The sequence below is a fragment of the Poeciliopsis prolifica genome, unplaced genomic scaffold (genome assembly GCF_027474105.1).
Source record: "Poeciliopsis prolifica strain line A6 unplaced genomic scaffold, Auburn_PproV2 SCAFFOLD068, whole genome shotgun sequence".
In the NCBI taxonomy this organism is placed as follows: Eukaryota; Metazoa; Chordata; class Actinopteri; order Cyprinodontiformes; family Poeciliidae; genus Poeciliopsis; species Poeciliopsis prolifica.
In genome coordinates, this window is record NW_026562443.1 from 1,925,428 (window position 1) to 1,944,442 (window position 19,015).

The window sequence follows — 19,015 nt, forward strand, 5'->3', positions numbered from 1 at the left end:
AGTTGACTTCCCATCTTAAACCATGCAGATTGTTCCCTTTGTCATCAACAAGGAATTTAATAACAGGTAGAAACTGAATATTGTCCTGAGGAATTGGTGTGTTGGGGAAAGCTTCAGAAACACCAAAGAACACACCACCTTCACTCAGTTAAATCTCTCTTCTATATTCTGATGTTCGATTTTTACCTCATGTTTAAAAGCAATTGAACAAGTGTAGCTAACGAATCTGTAGACCCTAACAAGTTAAAGATTCTGTGCTGTTGTTTTTTTTTTTTGTGGCTCTGCATATCAAAATCAATGCAGCAAACTAAGCATCTACATGTTTGCACCACATAGTTGAACTCTATTATGTACAACAACAATGTAACTCAGCCGCCCACACTCCAGTTCAGGTGAGCTCTGCTTCTGGTAGGTAATGTACGCCACGAGCAGGGAGAGTGAGCGACCTCCAGAGGCCACCAGAGGCCATGGATGTTTTCCTTCCTCTGCGTCTACACCCCCACGTTTTTCTTTTGTTTTGAAAAGCCCACTTCAGGTCACGCTAAAGTCATGCAGATTTCACAACCTGCATAAACACGCTGGCCTTATCCTCAACACAGCAGCACAAACAAATCAAATTGGGTAGAACTATTATGTTTCGCTTACTTAACATTACAAACACAATAAACTGTTTAAAATCGGAGGAAGTTTACTTCTATATTAGAACTCTTTCCTGTTTTTGTGTCTTGCAGACATGGAGAGCTCCATCGACGTGGCTCTGTACTCGGGTCTCGGAGCAGGAATCGTTGCCGTGGTAATCCTGGTTGTAGCCGTCATGTTGTACAGGAAGAACCACAGCGACTACGGTGTTGATGTCATTGACTCTTCAGCTCTCACTGGGGGTTTCCAGTCCTTCAACTTCAAGACAACCAGACAAGGTGAAGCTTCTTCTTCTCCTTACCTTGTGTGTTGTGGTGTTGCAAAAAGGCCAGCTGTAAAAAAAAAATGGAGAAAATGCATCATTTTTGTTCAATGGTTTCAGCATCTAATTAGATTTTTTTTTTTTTATTTCATAATCTAATAAAAACTGGTCCTTTGAGCATGACCTTCTGAATTACAAAACATTGTCAAATAAGTCTTGATTAAATTATTCTGAAACCATGTTGGACTGCTGTTGGTTTGAGATTTGTTAATCTTCGTTAGTGCAGACAGAGCATCTGCATAGCATAGCATTAGAGTGATAATCGGGCATTACTGATAACATTTCAAAGCAACCACATTTAATACATTTGATGTGTATGTGATGTATACACCAATCAGACATAACATTATGAGAATTGAAGGAGCTTTTCCTGAAAGATATACTGTATTTCTCCCTACTGGCTGCATTTGTGATTTTATTGGATTAGAATTATAACTGAACAAAGTGTTTCAAAAATGGTGGCACCAGTCAGTGAAGCACTTTGTTTGCAAGTGCTTAGTTATGTTTTACGTTAATGATATTCATCCAGATTTTCTGAAATCTGCTCAGACAGTCTTCCTGTTGGTCCTGCTTGCCTGGACCTTTATCATCGTCACTGGACGAAGCCAGTGTCCTCCAGTTAAACAGCTCACACACACTCTACTACGCACCAGAAAACATGGTTTAGCAGCGACTTAGTTTCATTACTCTGGTTCACGATGTCCATTGTTTTTTCTTCTGACAATGGACAAGAGTGAGCACAGGGCACCTGACTTTCTTGCAGCCATGCATCTCCAAACACAGCAAACTGATGCTGTGTGTCTTCTAACACCTTCCTGTCAGAACCGCTATAAACTTCTTCTGCAGCTGGAGCCAGCTTTCAGTTGACATGTGCAACAGTGAACTTTGGTCACCCATGAATCTGTTGCCTGCACAACACTGTTGCTTCCTTGGATGACATTTGATAGACACTGACCTCTACTCCCCAGGCTGGTCAAATCCAGTGTTCTGATAATAAAACCATGGGGAAAAAAAAAGAATAATTATAACCAAAATTTTGTGCATTGTGGCTTATATGCACTCAAAAGGTGGATCTCAAATTTGCAGTAATATGTTGTTACCTCGCTACTGGAGTGACGAAGGGAAGAGAAGAGGAGAAACAGCTGCAGCAAGGATTAAAACCTGCTGTTGTGGTCATTTCACAGTGATTACACAGGGACACTGCATTGCAATCCCTTCAAAAATCTGTGAAAGTTTGTAACATACGCATATATTTTAAAAAATGTGGTGCAGACGTGTTTGAATTGAGCATAAAACACACACGCGTACAGCAGAATCCTAAAAATCTGTTATGATCTGTTATGATCCCTTCACAGCAATCTTCTAGTCAAAGTAAATGAAGTATTTCCTCCCTACAAGGGTGATTTCCTGGGGTAATTTTTTACCCAATGTAGTTGTTTGTAGTTTATTAACTGGCGTGGAAATGGCAAACAATACTAATAACCTCAGAAATCTTCGCTGCTTCCTGCCAGAGGTTCCTGTAGTGGAAACTAGAAGATACGAAACAGCTGACATTGAGCCAAAGGTCCTTCCCAGAACACAAAGACCCAAAACATGTTAAAGATACATTGATGGGCATCACATCATAATCATGTGTTCCTATTTTGCACATCTGTCAGAGGCCAGAAGATTGTACCTGACTGCTGTGTTTGACCTCTCAGAAATGTGACATATATGCCAAAATGTCTGGCAACTCCAAGTAAGCCCCTGCTGAGCATTATATATCTGATTTGTGGTGATGCTGGAAGGTTTTTTGCCTAAGGCAGCTGATGTTCTCACCTTGACACCCAAGGCAGATACATAATAGTGTGACAAGGTTATAAAATGTAGTGTCATCAACAGAGAGCAAACACAAGGCCAACAGGCGACGTCACGAGGGAGAGAAAGAGAGAGCTCTGCGGTGCAATTGATGGCATTTGCCTGCATTAAGCAGAATGGGCTGCAGCCTCCCTATCGCTGTGAGATTTATGCCTCAATAATCAGTGACAGGACCTGTCCATCTGTTTTGACAGACCTGCACCTCTGTTATTCTGTTGCAGGAGATAATCAATCTCTGATAGAAAACAGCAGCACTCAGCCCGCCTCCCTCTGGACGGTGCGTCCAACTGTCGGTCCACCAATCTTCTACTTCAGATTACAGCAGCATGAACCCACTGGTGGATAAATGAGGGATTTGGAGGGTTGGGGTGGGATGGAGGGGGGTGTGGAACAGTGATCATCAATTCATTTTTTGTTGTGCACAGCAATATCCTCTGTAGCCCATGTGACTGCTGCTCTCCCAGCCAGCCATGCTACAGGCATTCATATTGCAGGACCGTGACACTTCTGGGTTAGTGCTAGTGATAGTCATTGTGGAGACAGGTGATCCATCCAGCCACACGCCCCCAACAGGTTCCCCCTTCCAGGCTTCTAGAGGCCTGGAGAGCTGGTCATGAACCACCCCCCGTCCTTCCTCCTCCGCCCCCAAGTGCTGCGTCTTGAGATTGGAAAGATGTGCAGAGTGCTGCATTCAGCAGGTCATCAATCGCATTTAAATAGGCCAGTTCTCTGTGCAGCCTGCCTGCTGTGCCCTCCACCGGACACAATCCCTCCTCTCCGTTTAGCAGCCGGGTCGAGACTCCCTGGGAAATCTGGAGCACTGCCTTCCTCTCTTCTCTACTTATTGCTCAACAGCCCCAGTTTGTCTTTAAGGTGTTCCCCCCTCTCGATTGGCCTACTTGATTTTGAGGGAAAAATAAAAGATTTTACCTTTTGAAGCTGCCGTATTTAACTTTTCTGAAAACATATTTTTATGAACGTTTTTTGAAACTGTCACTATGTTGTGACAGTATGGAACAAGACAAATAATCTGAAAAAAATCGAGCTCCTCTTCCTTCTCCCAGTGCTAACTAGAAACACCCAATCAGAAAAAGAACGTGGCTCTTTTTTCCGTTAATGCTAAGGCTAGTTAGCATAGCCACTGAAGACGGTGGATCGACAGTTTTCTGGAAAGGCTAAATTGTTTCTCTTCCATTAGCAAGTCAATGACACGAAGTTAGGCCTGTCACAGTAACAGATTTTGCTGGGCGATTAATTGTCTCAAAAAATTATTATGATAAACAATAATATTATTTGAAGACCTTTTTTCATTGATTTAATGGAAATTACATAATAATACATGCGATTTCCTGCCAAAGGTAGATACACTTTACTTTCAAAAGATACTTAACACTGGGACTGATACACAAAATAAATAAAACAACCAAAAATAAAATAGATTCTCAGTCTCCATTAACAATAAATGTACTTGAATAAAAACTATACAGCATAAAGCCAAAGTGGAAATAAATACTGCAGAGTGCAGATTATGAAGTCTGTATAGTATGTTGCCCTTCAGTAATCATTAGATTTAAATAGAGAAGAATCCGACTGCCTGATGCAATAGTTCAAACTACAGGATATTTTACCCCGAACGACAATCTTAGAACGTTCTTCATTCTAAAATTGTCACTTGTGTGTTACAGTAGATCGTTGTTCCGATCTAAATCAAGGATTTGCCCGGAGTTGAGCCTTTTTTCATTCAGTGTCATCAACAGTAAGAGAAAAAGCCAGGAAGAAACGATATAGCCGATAATTGAAATGAGGTCGATAGTTTTAATTTATTGTGTGATTAATTGATTTATTGTTTATCACGACAGGCCTGTGCGGAGTGTCCTTGAGTGGTGCATTTCTTCAGATGGGAATAGTAGCTCAGGGAGAATGTGGAGATCGATCTTTTTGTTGATGTCTGTCTCATAACAAACTGTCAAGACATGGTGACAGTTTTAACAAATACGTAAAAAAAAAAAAAAAAAAAAAAAAAAGCTTCATGTTTAAATAAGCACTTTTTGGATATTAAAGTTGCATCCAAATGGAAGGCCTCTCAAAATTAGACATTGTTTTTTTAACCTGAAGGATTAAAAAATAAATAAATAAATAAATAATGAAAGAAAAAAGAAACTGAAGTGCTTCCAAGTTGTTAGAAATGCTCTCAGGTGTTTCTCCAGAGAGGCGGAGTGCAGAGTGAGTCTCGGACCTGACCCTGTCTTCCCACATTCCTTCTCCTTCTGAGTGATTTTTAATCAGGGGCCCAATTCCAAAGCCATCCCTCAAGGTATTCAACCTGAGGTACATTTCATTAACTTCTCTCATCTCACTGCTGCCATTCCATTTGCGCGGCGCCGTTCTTAAAGATGCACACTCAAGCGATAATCAGATCATTCTCCGCACGACCAGAGGTAAAAATAAATAAATAAATCGGCAGCGATTGAATGTCGTCTGCAGCGGGCCGACGTCCGAGGAGCTGCAGCTCCGACGGAGACCCCGAGAAGCTTTTAGAAATAAACTGTGGTCATGTTTTTAATTCATTTCTGTGGAACCTCTCAGCTATTACTTACATTTGAGGCAACGCTGACTCCGTATCTTTTAAAACGCTTTCAGGCCAGAGGCTAAATGGCCACCATGATGATGCTGAGAAGCCTCATTGCCGGAGGTTTGGGGGAGAGTATAAAAGATTAACCACCACAGCATTTGAGGAAGCAAACTTCTGTAACATGGAAGTCTTTGTAATTTCATTGTGTTCATGTGTTTTAATTGGTAATAAAGTGAATCAGAGACTGACAAGAAACTGTAGAACAGAGACCCAGAAGATACAGAAACCTTAGATAGATCTTTAACACAGGAAGAGGTTGATAAAATCTCAGGAGTAAATCAAGAGGATCTGACCAGGACTGTCCCAATAGGCAATACATCAATTAATCACACTACAAACTACAATGAGCTCGATCGTTTCCGGTGGCATGCTTGTCATGTCTCTTTCTACCAAACAGACTGGATGCACAAAAAGCTTCACTTCTTGTTTCCGTAAGGTTTCAACATAGAGAAGGCAGCATCGATTCCTCTCCTTTCATTTCTCAGGGGAACTCTGGTGACAAGGCGACGCCCGGTCGCCGGACGCCATCCTCTCGTTAAGCGACTGGCGAAATTTGTGTGCGTGAAACTTTGAGCTCGTCCGTGCAGGTGTGCAAACACGGGCTAACGACGTGACACGAGAAAGTTGGAAAATATTAAACTTTTGATGCCGGCGCTGCCGTTGCTATTGCGTCTCGTGAAAGAAGGAAGTGGATTCAAACACAAGACCAGACAGAGAAGCAAACATAAAACAGCAGCTAAGGATGAGGCTGAACAAAAACTAAACAGGATATCAAGAACTTAAAACACTGAACTAAATCAGAAAGATAAAATCCTCATAATGAAGACATCATGAAACATAAGACATCATGTTCTCCCAAGGCCTTTGGGAGAACATGTTAACTTTAAATGGCCTGTGGTTTGGAGGGTTTACCATAATGGGTCATCTTTTAATTTGCATTCTGAATTATGTTAAATTGTTACTTTGCTCAAAACATAAGAACGTAACATTTATACTCCATGTTTATTAGTCCTATGCAATGACGAATACACAATGTGTGTTTCTACTGACAGGAATTTTGTTTTAATTTGAAATCAGGACAAAAAAGACCCAGTCAGAAAACACCAGCAGCCTCCACAAAGCTCATCACAGATCCCATCCCCAGTAATTAATGATTTTCCTAAAAATAAAACAACATTAGCCTCCCGCTTCGCACCCCTCACCAGGCAACAGCTGGGCAGCAAGGACTCAGTGACTTCGTTGTTATCTTGGTGCCGCTGCCAGATCGATGCGGCGCCCTGCTCGCTCCGTTTGGCAGCTTCACCATATTTAATGGCCACAGATGAAGACCTAAGCTCCCCCACCCCCACTTACCCTCATCACACACTCTCATTCTCACAGTGGGGGCTGAAGGACTCCTCTCATTTACAGAGCAGACACCTCCCGGCCTCCCTTCTTCTCCTTCAGGAGGACAACCGTGTTGTCCTGAGGAGCTGACTCCAGCAGATGGATTATGGAGATCAAGCTGCGTGTGAGCTTGGTAATTAAATCTGACGCCCTGACCGTGGCTCCGAGCCCTGGACCTTCTGTCCAGGTTGTGCCCCTTTGGCCCTTGTGCTCCCCTGTCCTGCCTGGAAATCCAGTTTGAACTTCAGCAGTCAGTCACCAAAGCAGATAAAGTCTGATTTAAGCACATTTACTTCACCAGGAGACGACAAAAACGTTCTATTTGATCAAAGTAAGACTCAAGTTTCTGCTTTTACTAAAATGTGTCACATTAAATGAACAGTGACTTGCAAAAGTTTTCACACTACTTGAACTTTTTGACATTTTATAACATCAAAATTGGAAACTTCATTGTGTCATATGCTTATATATATATATATATATATATATATATATATATATATATATATATATATATATATATATATATATATATATATATATATACAACAAGATTAGCAATAATAACATTAATAATAAAAATATACTGCACAAGATCATAGCATAAAACATACTGTGCAGTTATCAGAAAGGGAAGAAATTTAAATCATGTGCATAGGTACTGACCAAACATTAAAAAGCAAACGACAGATCTTTTATATTAAATGTCCAAAAACAATGCAACATATTTTTCCAATATATTTGTTTTTCATTCATTTTCAAAAACTGAAAGGAGTCAAAACACTGTGTGTTGCTCTTTGTTTTGTTTGTTTTTAAGCAATATGAAATGTTTATCCTGAATCAAAAGAAGAGAAAAAGTATTTGTGCCCTTCCTGATCAAGGTTAATGTCGCTAATTAAAACTAATGAAGTGACAGGAATTAAAAACCATTTTTGTCAACTGAAAAACAAAAAAAAAACTAACTAAAACATACTGAAATTATACATTTTTATATTTATGACTATTTATTAAGTCTTTGAAATGAAATAGATTTTTTTTTCCCACCACACAAGCAGTTTACGTCAGTTTACGTCAACTGTCTGCAGTTTACGGCTCTCCATGCTCCTCCTGGTGGCGCTAAGGCTCGACCGCAAAACGATGACAGCTGAAGTTGGGAGAAACCTCCAGGCATTTGGTTGTTCAGCAATGATTGAATCCATTTTTTTGAAAATGGTATCATTACCTAGTCGATGTAAACACAATCACAACACAATACTTCGACTTTTTTGAATGAAGCAAAGTATGAAAAAAAATTACACTTCTACAATTATCAAAAACTCAATATCCAACTCATAAAAACTAGCAAAAAATAACTGCATTAGACAAACAAAAGGTCACAAGAAAAAAAAACTAAGCTACATAGAAAAACTCCAAAACTATTACAACTCTGTTCCTGATCTCCTGATTTGTGTGACAAACATGCAAAGAGTAGAAAATCAGAAACACTTTTCCACATCATTTTATCCCAGAAACTCATTCAAGTCCTAGTAGGACAGTGACGGATGTCATTTTCTGTCTGTCGTTTCCCATGAACACAGAGCTTTTACGTGACTGTGTCGTGTCTCTCCGTGTGTCCAGGCAACCCGCTGCTTCTCAACTCCTCGATGCCGCCCGACATGACGGTGGGACGGACGTACAGCACGCCGCTCTGCTTCCACGACGGCGCCGACAAGGAGCTCTTTGACCCGCTGCCGGACATCAAAGTCAAAGTCCAGAGCTCCTTCATGGTGTCCCTGGGCGTGGCTGAGCGCGCCGAGTTCCACGCCAAAGCGCCTGGCGAGTCTTACCCACAGGATCTCAGCTGTGACTTCTGTAGCACTGTGGACAAACGCAAGAAGGGCCTCCTGACGCTCAACGGGCCCCTGAGTGGCAGCAGAGAGCAGCTGAGGACCAGCGGCGTGTTCGGCCATGTTGGAGGCCGGCTGGTGGTGCCCAACACAGGTGAGAGACACTGGACGGGGACTGAAGCCCGGCTCTGTTCTCACTCTCATCAGAACTGTGCGATAGACGCGGTTCGCCTCCAGAGGCTCCTCAACACCAGCATTTTCTCTGCTGCCTCGCTGGTCCTGGTCCTGACCTCCTGACCTCCTGACCTCCAGGCCTCCTGACCTCCTGACCTCCTGCTTCTGCTTTCAGCAGTGAAACGCGGCCTGTGTGATGATTCAGCAAGCGAGGAGATCAGGGATGCATCAGTCAGAGATTTATGGAAATCAGAATAATTCCTTCCATCATCACTTATTCCCCACAAAAAAATAATCAAAATAACATCACATCCGTGCAAAAAGAGCTGGCCAGATTTTAAGCTGTCACTGGTTTCCGTGGTTACCCACCGTTGACATGCAGTTTTAACATTAGCCAGCACGTTTACAGCTAGCTAAAGTGGGTACCACGTTACAATGAGTCTCCTCTTATAGATGACTCATGAATATTTTATTAATGTATTATCTATTCAACTGTAAACACTTTATAAATCATTAATAAGTCTTTATTATCCGTTAATTAAGAGAGCAGAGGTATCAGACTGTCTTGGTTTACTATCTTATGTAGAGAAAATATGTAAATACTCATACTTTGCTCTCTATTTGGCAAGAAACCTGTAGATTTTGTCTCATTCTCACCCTTAATTACTGCATATACTTCAAGCTATTTTGTTAAAAGGTAAGATCAGCTCTCAGTGAGTTGGGCCTTGATAGGGTTTTCCTAAAACTACATTTTCATTAATAGTGGAATTCAAAATTAGTTTGCAAAGGACAAGTGAAATCCACCCTTTTCTATCTTCTTGTCACAATCACAATTCTAGTTTTTCCAGCCGGGCGACATAGAAATCAATGCTAGTTCCCAAAGAGCATTGCAAGGTTTGGTCACCCTGATCTAGAACTAGTCACGGAGGCGGGTGGTAAGCTAAGCCATCAGAAATGTGCAAGAAATAAAACTTCTGACATCTGCTGCAGATGTTGCAGATGTAGAGCAGATGTCAGAGCAAAGCTGCATGCAGGAGTTGCATGCAGGAGTTGCATGCAGGAGTTGCATGCAGGAGTTGTGCCAGGTGAAGAGAGGTGGCCTGCTCCGGCTGTGAGTTGTGAAAATGTTTATTAGCACAATTTTAAATAGTTGTAGTTATACATTGTTGCTTTCTTTCTGCAAGCAACATGCAGGGTTGGCTGATAATCCCGCTGCAGCATTTCTAGAAGCATAAAATAATGATAAAACGATAAAGGATTGAGAGTGTTTCTCAGGGACACCCCTGCTGTCTGGCAGGTTGTTGAGAGGTTTTCTTATTTTTCTTTCTTTCTTTTTGGAAGCACAAACAACTTCGGATATGACTTCAGGGAAAACATCCTGCTGTGTGGCGTGAGGCCCGTTATCCACATTACTGGCACCTCTAGATACCTGCCTGGAAGCACTGGCAGCTCTTCTTCTACTGTCTCTGAATGTGCAATTACAAAGAAATCTTTGGCATTGTTTTCTGTGAGCACATCAGGAAAGAAAAAAATCACCCATGATATTGTTATTGTATAGAGTGGCTCTTCATTAAACAACAGCTTTGGTTGCCACATATTGGGTGCCAGAATCAGGGGAAAAGAGAGAAAGAGAGAGAGAGATTTCCCTACTATTTAGGGAAATTTTTGTATCCGAGTTTTGTTTTTTTGTTGGGTTTTTTTTGCCATTGGTGTTCAGAAACATTCATATTCAAAACTAGTATTTACACCTTGTACTGTGTCATTTCTGAGAGAGCAGGAGATTTTAAAAAGACAGAGGCCCAATTTCAACTCGCCAAATTACAAAGTCAAATTTATGTTAAGGCATATTTGATATATGTACCATTTTTATAACAACTGAAGTTAACATGGTTATTTGATTGTGCTATAAAATGGCAATGTGTGTCTGGGAAGTTCATAGTTTTGCCTGTTTAAGTCCGAACAATCCTTGGATTAAACCAAAGATGCTGGAAAAGCTACTTCTTGATATTGTCCTAATAGATGCGTAATAAACTTGTATTGATATTATAGCCGCATATTGATAAATGATCTCTAAATTGAATTCATCAGCTTTTACGTCGCACAATAAGTATACAATTTTGTGAAAGTTGACAAAAACTACAGAGTCTTGAGCTGGTTTGTCAAGTCCCTCCGACACGAGACCTGCAATTAAATCGGACGTTCACACACACCGAGGAGTGTGAGCGGGAATGCAAAACAAATGACGAGGGCGTCTCTCCAGCAAATGTTGCAGTTGCCCAGAAGGTCACAACAGTGTGTGTGTGTGCGTGTGTGCGTGTGTGTGTGTGTGCGAAACGTGGCATTCTTCGACGTCGGCCGGCTTTCTGGACTGAAGTGAAATCATCCTCCTGCAGGCCGGAGGATCTGAGTCGAGGAGTTGCCGCCGTCGTCAAATGCAGCGTCTGCAGGGCCCGCCGTTCATCAGCCTGAGTCGCCAGACCCCACACACCCACTTTGCCACAGATTACCGAAGCGTTTGGTCACCTCGGCGACGAGCCGTAGCGCAGCAGCATCTCTCAGTCTCACGAAGACTTTGAAGATGCATCCTGTCGAGTTGAGGCTTCACCATGGATCCCAACACAGCAGGAGAGGACCACATCGCAGTTTGAAAGATTGGATTGAATTCAAATTAGGATAACATTTTTAAAAATTGACTAGCAGCTTCCCTCCGTGAATTTATGCCCTAATTATTCCACAGACCTCGCTTTGAACGCCCGCCGCAACTGGAGCGACTTTCTATCAAAGAAACGGCTCCTGTGTGGATTCAGAGGCAGAGAGGTTTTCAATGGAGGAAGAAAATCACTTCTCGTCTTTCGCAAAAGAAAACAATGTGACCAATCGTTTCGCCGACCTCAGTGTGTATTGGCTTTAGCAGACAACTCGTATTTTTCTTTCTGTCCTCACAAGGGCTCTGCGTGAAAATTAGTTCTCGTTTAATTCAATTCAGTTTGTGTTGCGACATTTCACAACAAATGGTGTCTTAAAGCAACTTACAAAAAAACAATTTTCATTCAGTCATGCATACTTTCCAAGTGATCATAGTTATTCAAAAGTGACTTAAGCTGAGTTTATCCATCAAATTAATTTGAAAACTTTTGTCTTAAAAAAAATTCTTGAGATCCTTGGGAATGAAACAATCACACAGTCTTCAGTCAGAGGCCTCTTTTGATTTGTTGCCAGGCTGACTGCTACAGGGGATTGTTCCTGCCCCACAGCATGTTGATGCTGGGATGTTATTTATATTATTCCAGGATCAACAACTCAGAAGATAGTTGGATGATATGACTGTGTTGTGCTGTTGGCTATGATTGATGTTCATGTTGCTTTAACTTGCAGCACCTCAATCAGGATAAAGTATTTAAAGGAAAAGTATTGTATATTTCCCAGGCACATGGATCCATTTTATAGGACAATCAAGTTATCATGTTACCTTCAGTTGTTATAAAAATGCAGAATATACAAAATATGACTTAAACAAACTTTGAGTTCATAATTTATCACCTTGAAATTGGGCCTCTGTCTCTTTAAAAACTCCAGCTCTTTTTGACACTCCACCTTTGGGAAGTCACCACAACATGGCTCCTCTATTAACATTTTAATGAGCTCAGTGGATGTTTGCTAATTACTGCTGGCTAGTCTGAAGGAGCTGAGCGGGAGAGTCAAGGGGAGGGGCGCTTGTAAAGCTCAAAGGCGGAGTTAGGTTCACCCTTCACAGGTGAATGGTTACCATGGGAGATTAAAGAATTTCTCAAACATGCCTGAGAGAATTATGGCGACACTTCAGCCATGTTTGTCACGAGGAATAACATCATAAAATGATGTCAACCTCCAAAAAGTTGATTTCACATAATCCTGCCCCTTTAAGCTGTTGCTAACTTGCTTTGACTTTGACTGGCTTGGAGACGTGATCACGCCACCCTCTGTTATTTTTTTTAAACTTATCTCACCCTTTATCAAAAGCAAGACTAAAGACATGTGGTTCTCCATGTTTCCCCTCCTCTGTGGTCCTGACAGAGCCGCCTGTCTGATGTATGAAACTGTTTATTTGATCCAAACAGACTTGTTAGAATTCACATTTCACAAAACGTTTTGCTTTCCACAAGGCATTGAAAAGCCTTCTTTTAAAGAAGTCTGCTCTGCTCTTGTAAAGCAGGACCTTTTATATGCTCTTTGCTCCTCCATGTAAATGCATCGCCACTTTGCTCAGCAGCAGATGAAAGGCATAATGCACCAGTAGAGGCACAGCGCTGATGTGCTAACACCCTGAAAAGTCTCTCCGCTTGCTTTGCTTTATAGTTGTCTAATCACCAGCTCAGTGAACATGGATGATGAGAAGAGGTTTGGAATTCTTCTTCTTCTCCTTCTTCTTTACTTGGGCGTCAAACTTTGAGTACAGTTGCTGTCAGAAGTTTTCTCATCATGGACATGAATGTTATTTTATGCCTAGTCTAAGATTCTTGGTGGGGTGATGTTGGTATGAGGGCCATGTTACACAATAACCGTTAATACATTTGTTACCTTCCATTTTCACCAGACTGTGTTTTGGTTTTTGATTTAACTGTGAAGCAACCAGTCATACCGGACGTCAGATCGGAGAAATCAGGTCCAGATTTCCAACATCTCAGTCAAACTGTTCACCTCATGAGGAAGGGGAACAGTTTGATCCGGATGTTAAGGAACAAACAAACAAGCAAAGCTAAGCTTAGCATGAACTAGATAATGCCGGAACTGAAGTGTTACTGTCCAGAGAGAAGGAAGGTTAAAGAAAAGATAAATGCCTGTATTTGCATAGTGTTTTATCAAGTCCAGAGGACTCCAAAGCAATTCACATTACAGCTGTTCAAGCACACATTCACACACTGTTTTCATTACGCATGTGCGTTAAACTTTGTCTGGACTCCACTAATAATGAGAAATCACAACTTGTCAATTGCGGTGTTTCCATTAAATGACTGAAATCACATGTGAATAAGTTTAATGCAATGAATAATTAAAAAAGCATGCTGCGCCGTGATCCTCCGACTTCTTCCTGTTGTTTTCTTCTTTACGGTTTATGCCCGTGACAACATCTAATTGTTGTTCATGTGACTCGTGTGACAGGGGGAAAAAACTGTTTCTATTTCAGTTTTGTGAATAAATCAATTTCACAGAAAAATTCAAGCTGCCAAAACATTTTAGCAAAAAGAAAAAAAAAAAAGAGGTTTTGTTTTGTTTGTTTCAAAATTGGCATGTTTCCGTTAAGAAAATGTATTTTTTAGAAGGTCAAATTGCACATGCAATGGAAACGCAGCTAATGACAGTAGCAGATGTAGTGGGAATAGAACCTGTAACCCATTGATTGCAAGGTGAACTCCTACAACTGTCGCCGTCATTTTAACGTGAAATTGGCCTCAACCTTTAAGCTCCTCTAGCACGAGGCTAATGCTTTCTGGGTTTTGCCACGATGAGCTCCGGAATGCCCCAACTGGACAATACTTCTACTCTAACATGCCTGAAAACTGTTTGTTTTTGTTTTTTTACTCTTTATTCTCATTAACAATTTATTTAAAAATGAAAACAAGCACACATTGAAACAGAATTTGTGCCCTGCTCAGCAGAAAAAGAATGATCTCAGTCAAGTTAAAAGATCTGATGGGAGAATGGACAAATCAGTGTAAATGAAAGCTGAATGTTGATTTGGCCCCATGCTGTCAGGCGGCCTTGTCTGCCCATGTTAACACGGATGTGTGTGTGTGTGTGTGTGTGTGTGTGTGTGTGTGTGTGTGTGTGTGTGTGTGTGTGTGTGTGTGTGTGTGTGTGTGTGTGTGTGTGTGTGTGTGTGTGTGTGTGTGTGTGTGTGTGTGTGTGTGTGTGTTTTCTCCTCAGGGGTCAGCCTCCTTGTGCCTCACGGAGCCGTGGCTGAAAATATGTCCTGGGAGATGTGCATGGTCATCAATCAGGGCGAGGCAAGGTGAGGCTCCACTTTTACCCAAATATTGTTTCAAGCATCTGTCTGTCTGTCAGTCGCTCCGCACCGCATCGTCCATCTGCTCCGACTGGCCGTCTGTCCTCGCTCTCCTTTCGGGCCGCAGCTGGCGGCGACGCTCTCGGACCGCTACGTATCCGACCGCCATTATCTCACCGAAACCAATTAGAAAGTTTAATGTGCTCTGTAATTGGCGGCTTAATTAGCAAAAGAATTAGATTGAAGCTTCGCAGTGTCAAAGTAATGTGATTAGTTACCACATAATGTCTGTTGAGTGGAGTTTAATGAGCCTGTTTTGTTTCTTTTTTTTAAATCCTCTCATTCCTCTCATGGTGAGTGTCATAAATCGAGTTAGAAAGAAAAAAAAAGGGAGGCATTTAATGATGATAACTGCATTTAACATTTGTTTATTTCACAACTTACTGCACCCTGCCCCCTCTTATCGGGTTTACTATCGGGTTGTTTGCTAATCTTTTACATTGAAAACGTCGCAGTGATTAAAAAAAAAATCATGTCAAATCATGTCAAGAGTAAAAAAGAAAAAAAAAAAGCCAGACTCTCTCAGTTTGAAGCTCTTCTAAAAGGAGCTCTTTGCAGATTTGGGCTCATAAAGTCCAGCTCCTCTGACGAGGGTCAGCACTATTCAGTCTTTTCAGCTTTGGGGGAGCTGTGTCAGCTCTGAGAAAACGCTGTGTCATGTTGGACAAGGTGATTCTGAATTTTAATTGCAAAGCCGTAACACACACGGCTGAGACGGCCGCTCCGCTCCGCTGGGCTGCAAAGGTCGCATCGATCGACGGAGCTGCGAAAAAGTCTTTCTTCTCTTCAGGGTTTCTTCTTTTTTGTTTGTTTGTTTGTTTGTTTCACACTTCAGTCTCCCAGACAACAAAAACATGTCACATCAAAATAGAGTTTTTAAATAGTTTCATTTAATAAGAGAAAAAAAAGTCATTCAAACCAATCTACTTAAAAGAATAATCCTCCTTTGAATGGAGTTACTTGTTGTGCCAACCTAATATGAAACTATAATAAAAAAACAAATAGTATTTATGTTGTTTTAAGTAATCAAGATGAGGACTTGTTGTTGTCCTATACAAACGGTCACTGTTTGAGGACTGGTTTGGGGACAGGCCTGTCACAAGAAGCAACAAAACAATTAATGTCATGATAAATTCAAAAGATCTCAATCATTTTTGTTTGCATGATTTATCATTTCACTTTTTCCTGTCTAAAACGCTTCAGTCTGGTGTTTTGGTCTAGTGTTTTGTTTCCAGAAACTTCATAATTCATTTTATCTGTTGTTTCTCTTGTTTCATTTACTTATTTTGGATATTTAAAATGCCTCTTGCATTATGATGCCATTATCAATTTATTACTTGAACATGGTCTCAAAACAACAATATTGCTGTTTATCATAAAAGTGAAATCTGTTTCTGTGATGGACCTATATCTGTATGTTATAGACCAGGGGTGTCACAGTCATTTTCATTTTGGGCCATATGATATCAAGAAATTTAACTTTGTAATTTAATGATTTGAAATTGGCCCTTTTTCACTTTTAAAAGCTCCTCCTCTTTCTGAAACTCTGCCTTCAGGAAGTCATCCCAACATGGCTCCTTTTACCAGCATTTCATTGAGACGTTACTCACATAACAAGCTCAGTTGACCAGTTCCCCCAGGTGTTTGCTAATTGCTGCTGGCTAGTCAAAAGGAGCTGAGTGAGGGAGTCATAGAGGTGCCCTGCTCTGTGAGATGGACAGACGATAGCTTGGAAACTGCAGCTAGGTCCACTCAGGCCGCTAGGTCCACTCAGGCCGCTAGGTCCACTCAGGCCGCTAGGTCCACTCAGGCCGCTAGGTCCACTCAGGCAGCTAGGTCCACTCAGGCAGCTAGGTCCACTCAGGCAGCTAGGTCCACTCAGGCAGCTAGGTCCACTCAGGCAGCTAGGTCCACTCAGGCGTTTTGCACAGCTGAATGGTTGCCATGGAGATTAAAGGACTTCTCAAAAATGCCCAAAAGAACCAAAAGAACGCTCCAGGAACCACACTGACATAATGGACAGCTCAAAAAAGTTGATTTCACACAACACTGCCCCTTTAAGAAATAAAATATCAAATCATCAAAAACTTACACAGTTTATCTTCATCTGAGGAAAAGAAAACTTTTAAATATGACAAAAACAGAAGTGATATTACATATTACTCTCATATTGTACAGTAGATGGTGGGCAGTAGAACCCTCTGTTATGAACCACGACCATCTCTGTTCGCTGGCTGAGCCTGAGGCTACCACAGCAGCCGTGCCCAGCCTGACTCCCGCTCCCCACAGGACTCCTCTCAGCACCGTGGCGGTACGGGTGTCCACATCCAGAGCCTCTCACAGGTGGCAGTCTGTGCTTTGATGTCCCAGCTGCAGGGGAGACAGCTGAGTTGGAGCCTCTCTGCAGTAGATCCCCTCATTTAGTACTTCACTTTGCAGTAGGAAGCAAAGTCCAACCTCCAGTCCTCCAGTCTCTGCTTTACAGCCCTCTTTCACTGCTCTGAGTGTCAATATGTAGTTATCAACTCCTCTTGGTGTCAACAATGCTCCCCGGGAGGCAGTCACGACCCACAGAGCTACTTTAAACCATGATGAATGCAGAGATGAACGGCGCCTGGCGCACTGATGGACGAGTCCCTCAGGCCCTTTCATCTCGCCATCACAACGCGTTATGCATTCTCGTCACAGCTCGGTAATGACCCTCGGATGGACCGAGCTGCTCTGCAAGAAAGGTGGAGAGGGCGGGGTTCCCCTGCTCATGCTCCCCACGAGAGCTTCCAGCTCCCTCTGAAGTGTCACGGTTTATTCAGGATGATCTTTTTGAGCTAAGTCACAGAAGGAAAAAAACAGTAAAGGACTGTGCAACGAACTTGTTAGCTGGAGTAATGACGGGGCCGTGGCTCCTCTCGGCGGAGCCATTAAATAAGACGGAGACAGCAGAGACATCATGCAAATGGAGTTTCTTTAGATCTCTTACGAAAGCAAGGATTCAACGCTGCAGCGGGAAACACGAGGGGGATATTTTTGTTGAGGGCTATAAAGAAGCAAGCCGATCTTTACGCTGGAGATGAGATACTACATGTTTCAGTGTCGATCCGATACCAAGTAAAGACTGGGCCTGTATCACCGATACCAACACTGATACTGATACCTTTTATTTAAGTTTGATGTGTCATCAAACTTCTGATTTTTTATTTTTTATAATTATTATTATTATTTGTAAAGCACATTTCAGTAACAAGTCCGTTCAAAGTGCTGTACATCATAAAACACAAGAATAAGGAATCATAAATACAACAGAGTCAAAAATTGAGAAACCTGATGGTAGCATTTTGATAAGTGCTGTCATCTAGAATATCAGTACGCATCATATATGTTGGTCAATGTTTCATTTATTAGAGTTAAAACACAATGCTGAACATGTTCCATGTAGATTTAAAGGCACTCTGTGTTTCGGTTGTTTTGCAGTTTTCTGGAATTGTCCTGCATAGAATTCATGGTGCATAGAAGCTGAATGCTGCTTCCCCATGTTTGGTTCTGGTTCTGGGGATGCAGAACAGAACCAGAACCAAATGCGAGAATCTAGAGCTAGCAGGAGAAATGGACTTTTACCAAAGACAAAAGAGAAATCCTACAGCTGCTAAAGGGGAGAAACTCTGTTTTTGTTTACATGTTGTAAAGAAGGAAGTGGCTCTCATGTCTTCTTTGAAGGTTGTGGTGTAGCGCCACCACTGGTGAGGGGGTGAACAGGTTTTTCAAAGGTTTCGGTTCATTTGACAGAGAACTGTGAAAGAGAAATCAGTGACTGAGGTCAAAGGTAGACATTATGGGAAAAAGGTGAGACTGCAGTTTTAATACATATTCATACATGTTCTTGAGACACAGTTCAACAAGTGCTTCAAAGTCTGTCCTTAAACACTGACTTTCGTATTAATAGAAGGGTGAACCAATCATTGCTACAACTTTAAAACCTGGTTGAAATGATTTTGTAACCACTTGCTCTCTTTTCACAAAGTCTTAAACCATTTTCTGTTGTATTTGCAACAGAAAAAGAGTTCAGAGTCAACACGGTTTGCACGAAAATTGTATTTTTGCATCAACAAAGTGAATCTCAATGAGCCATCAGTCAAATTCCA

The 19,015-nt window shown here is 41.6% G+C and overlaps 1 protein-coding gene across 2 annotated transcripts in view; it reads left to right on the plus strand.

The window, feature by feature from the left end:
- Positions 1-19,015, plus strand: part of unc5db (unc-5 netrin receptor Db) — a 195,607-nt gene that overhangs the window by 145,428 nt on the left and 31,164 nt on the right. For both annotated transcript variants that reach the window (XM_055020556.1, XM_055020557.1), the window contains 3 exons: positions 732-917; positions 8,454-8,816; positions 14,741-14,825. In XM_055020556.1, the coding sequence (XP_054876531.1) occupies positions 732-917; positions 8,454-8,816; positions 14,741-14,825 (634 nt within the window). The remainder of the gene's footprint in view (positions 1-731; positions 918-8,453; positions 8,817-14,740; positions 14,826-19,015) is intronic.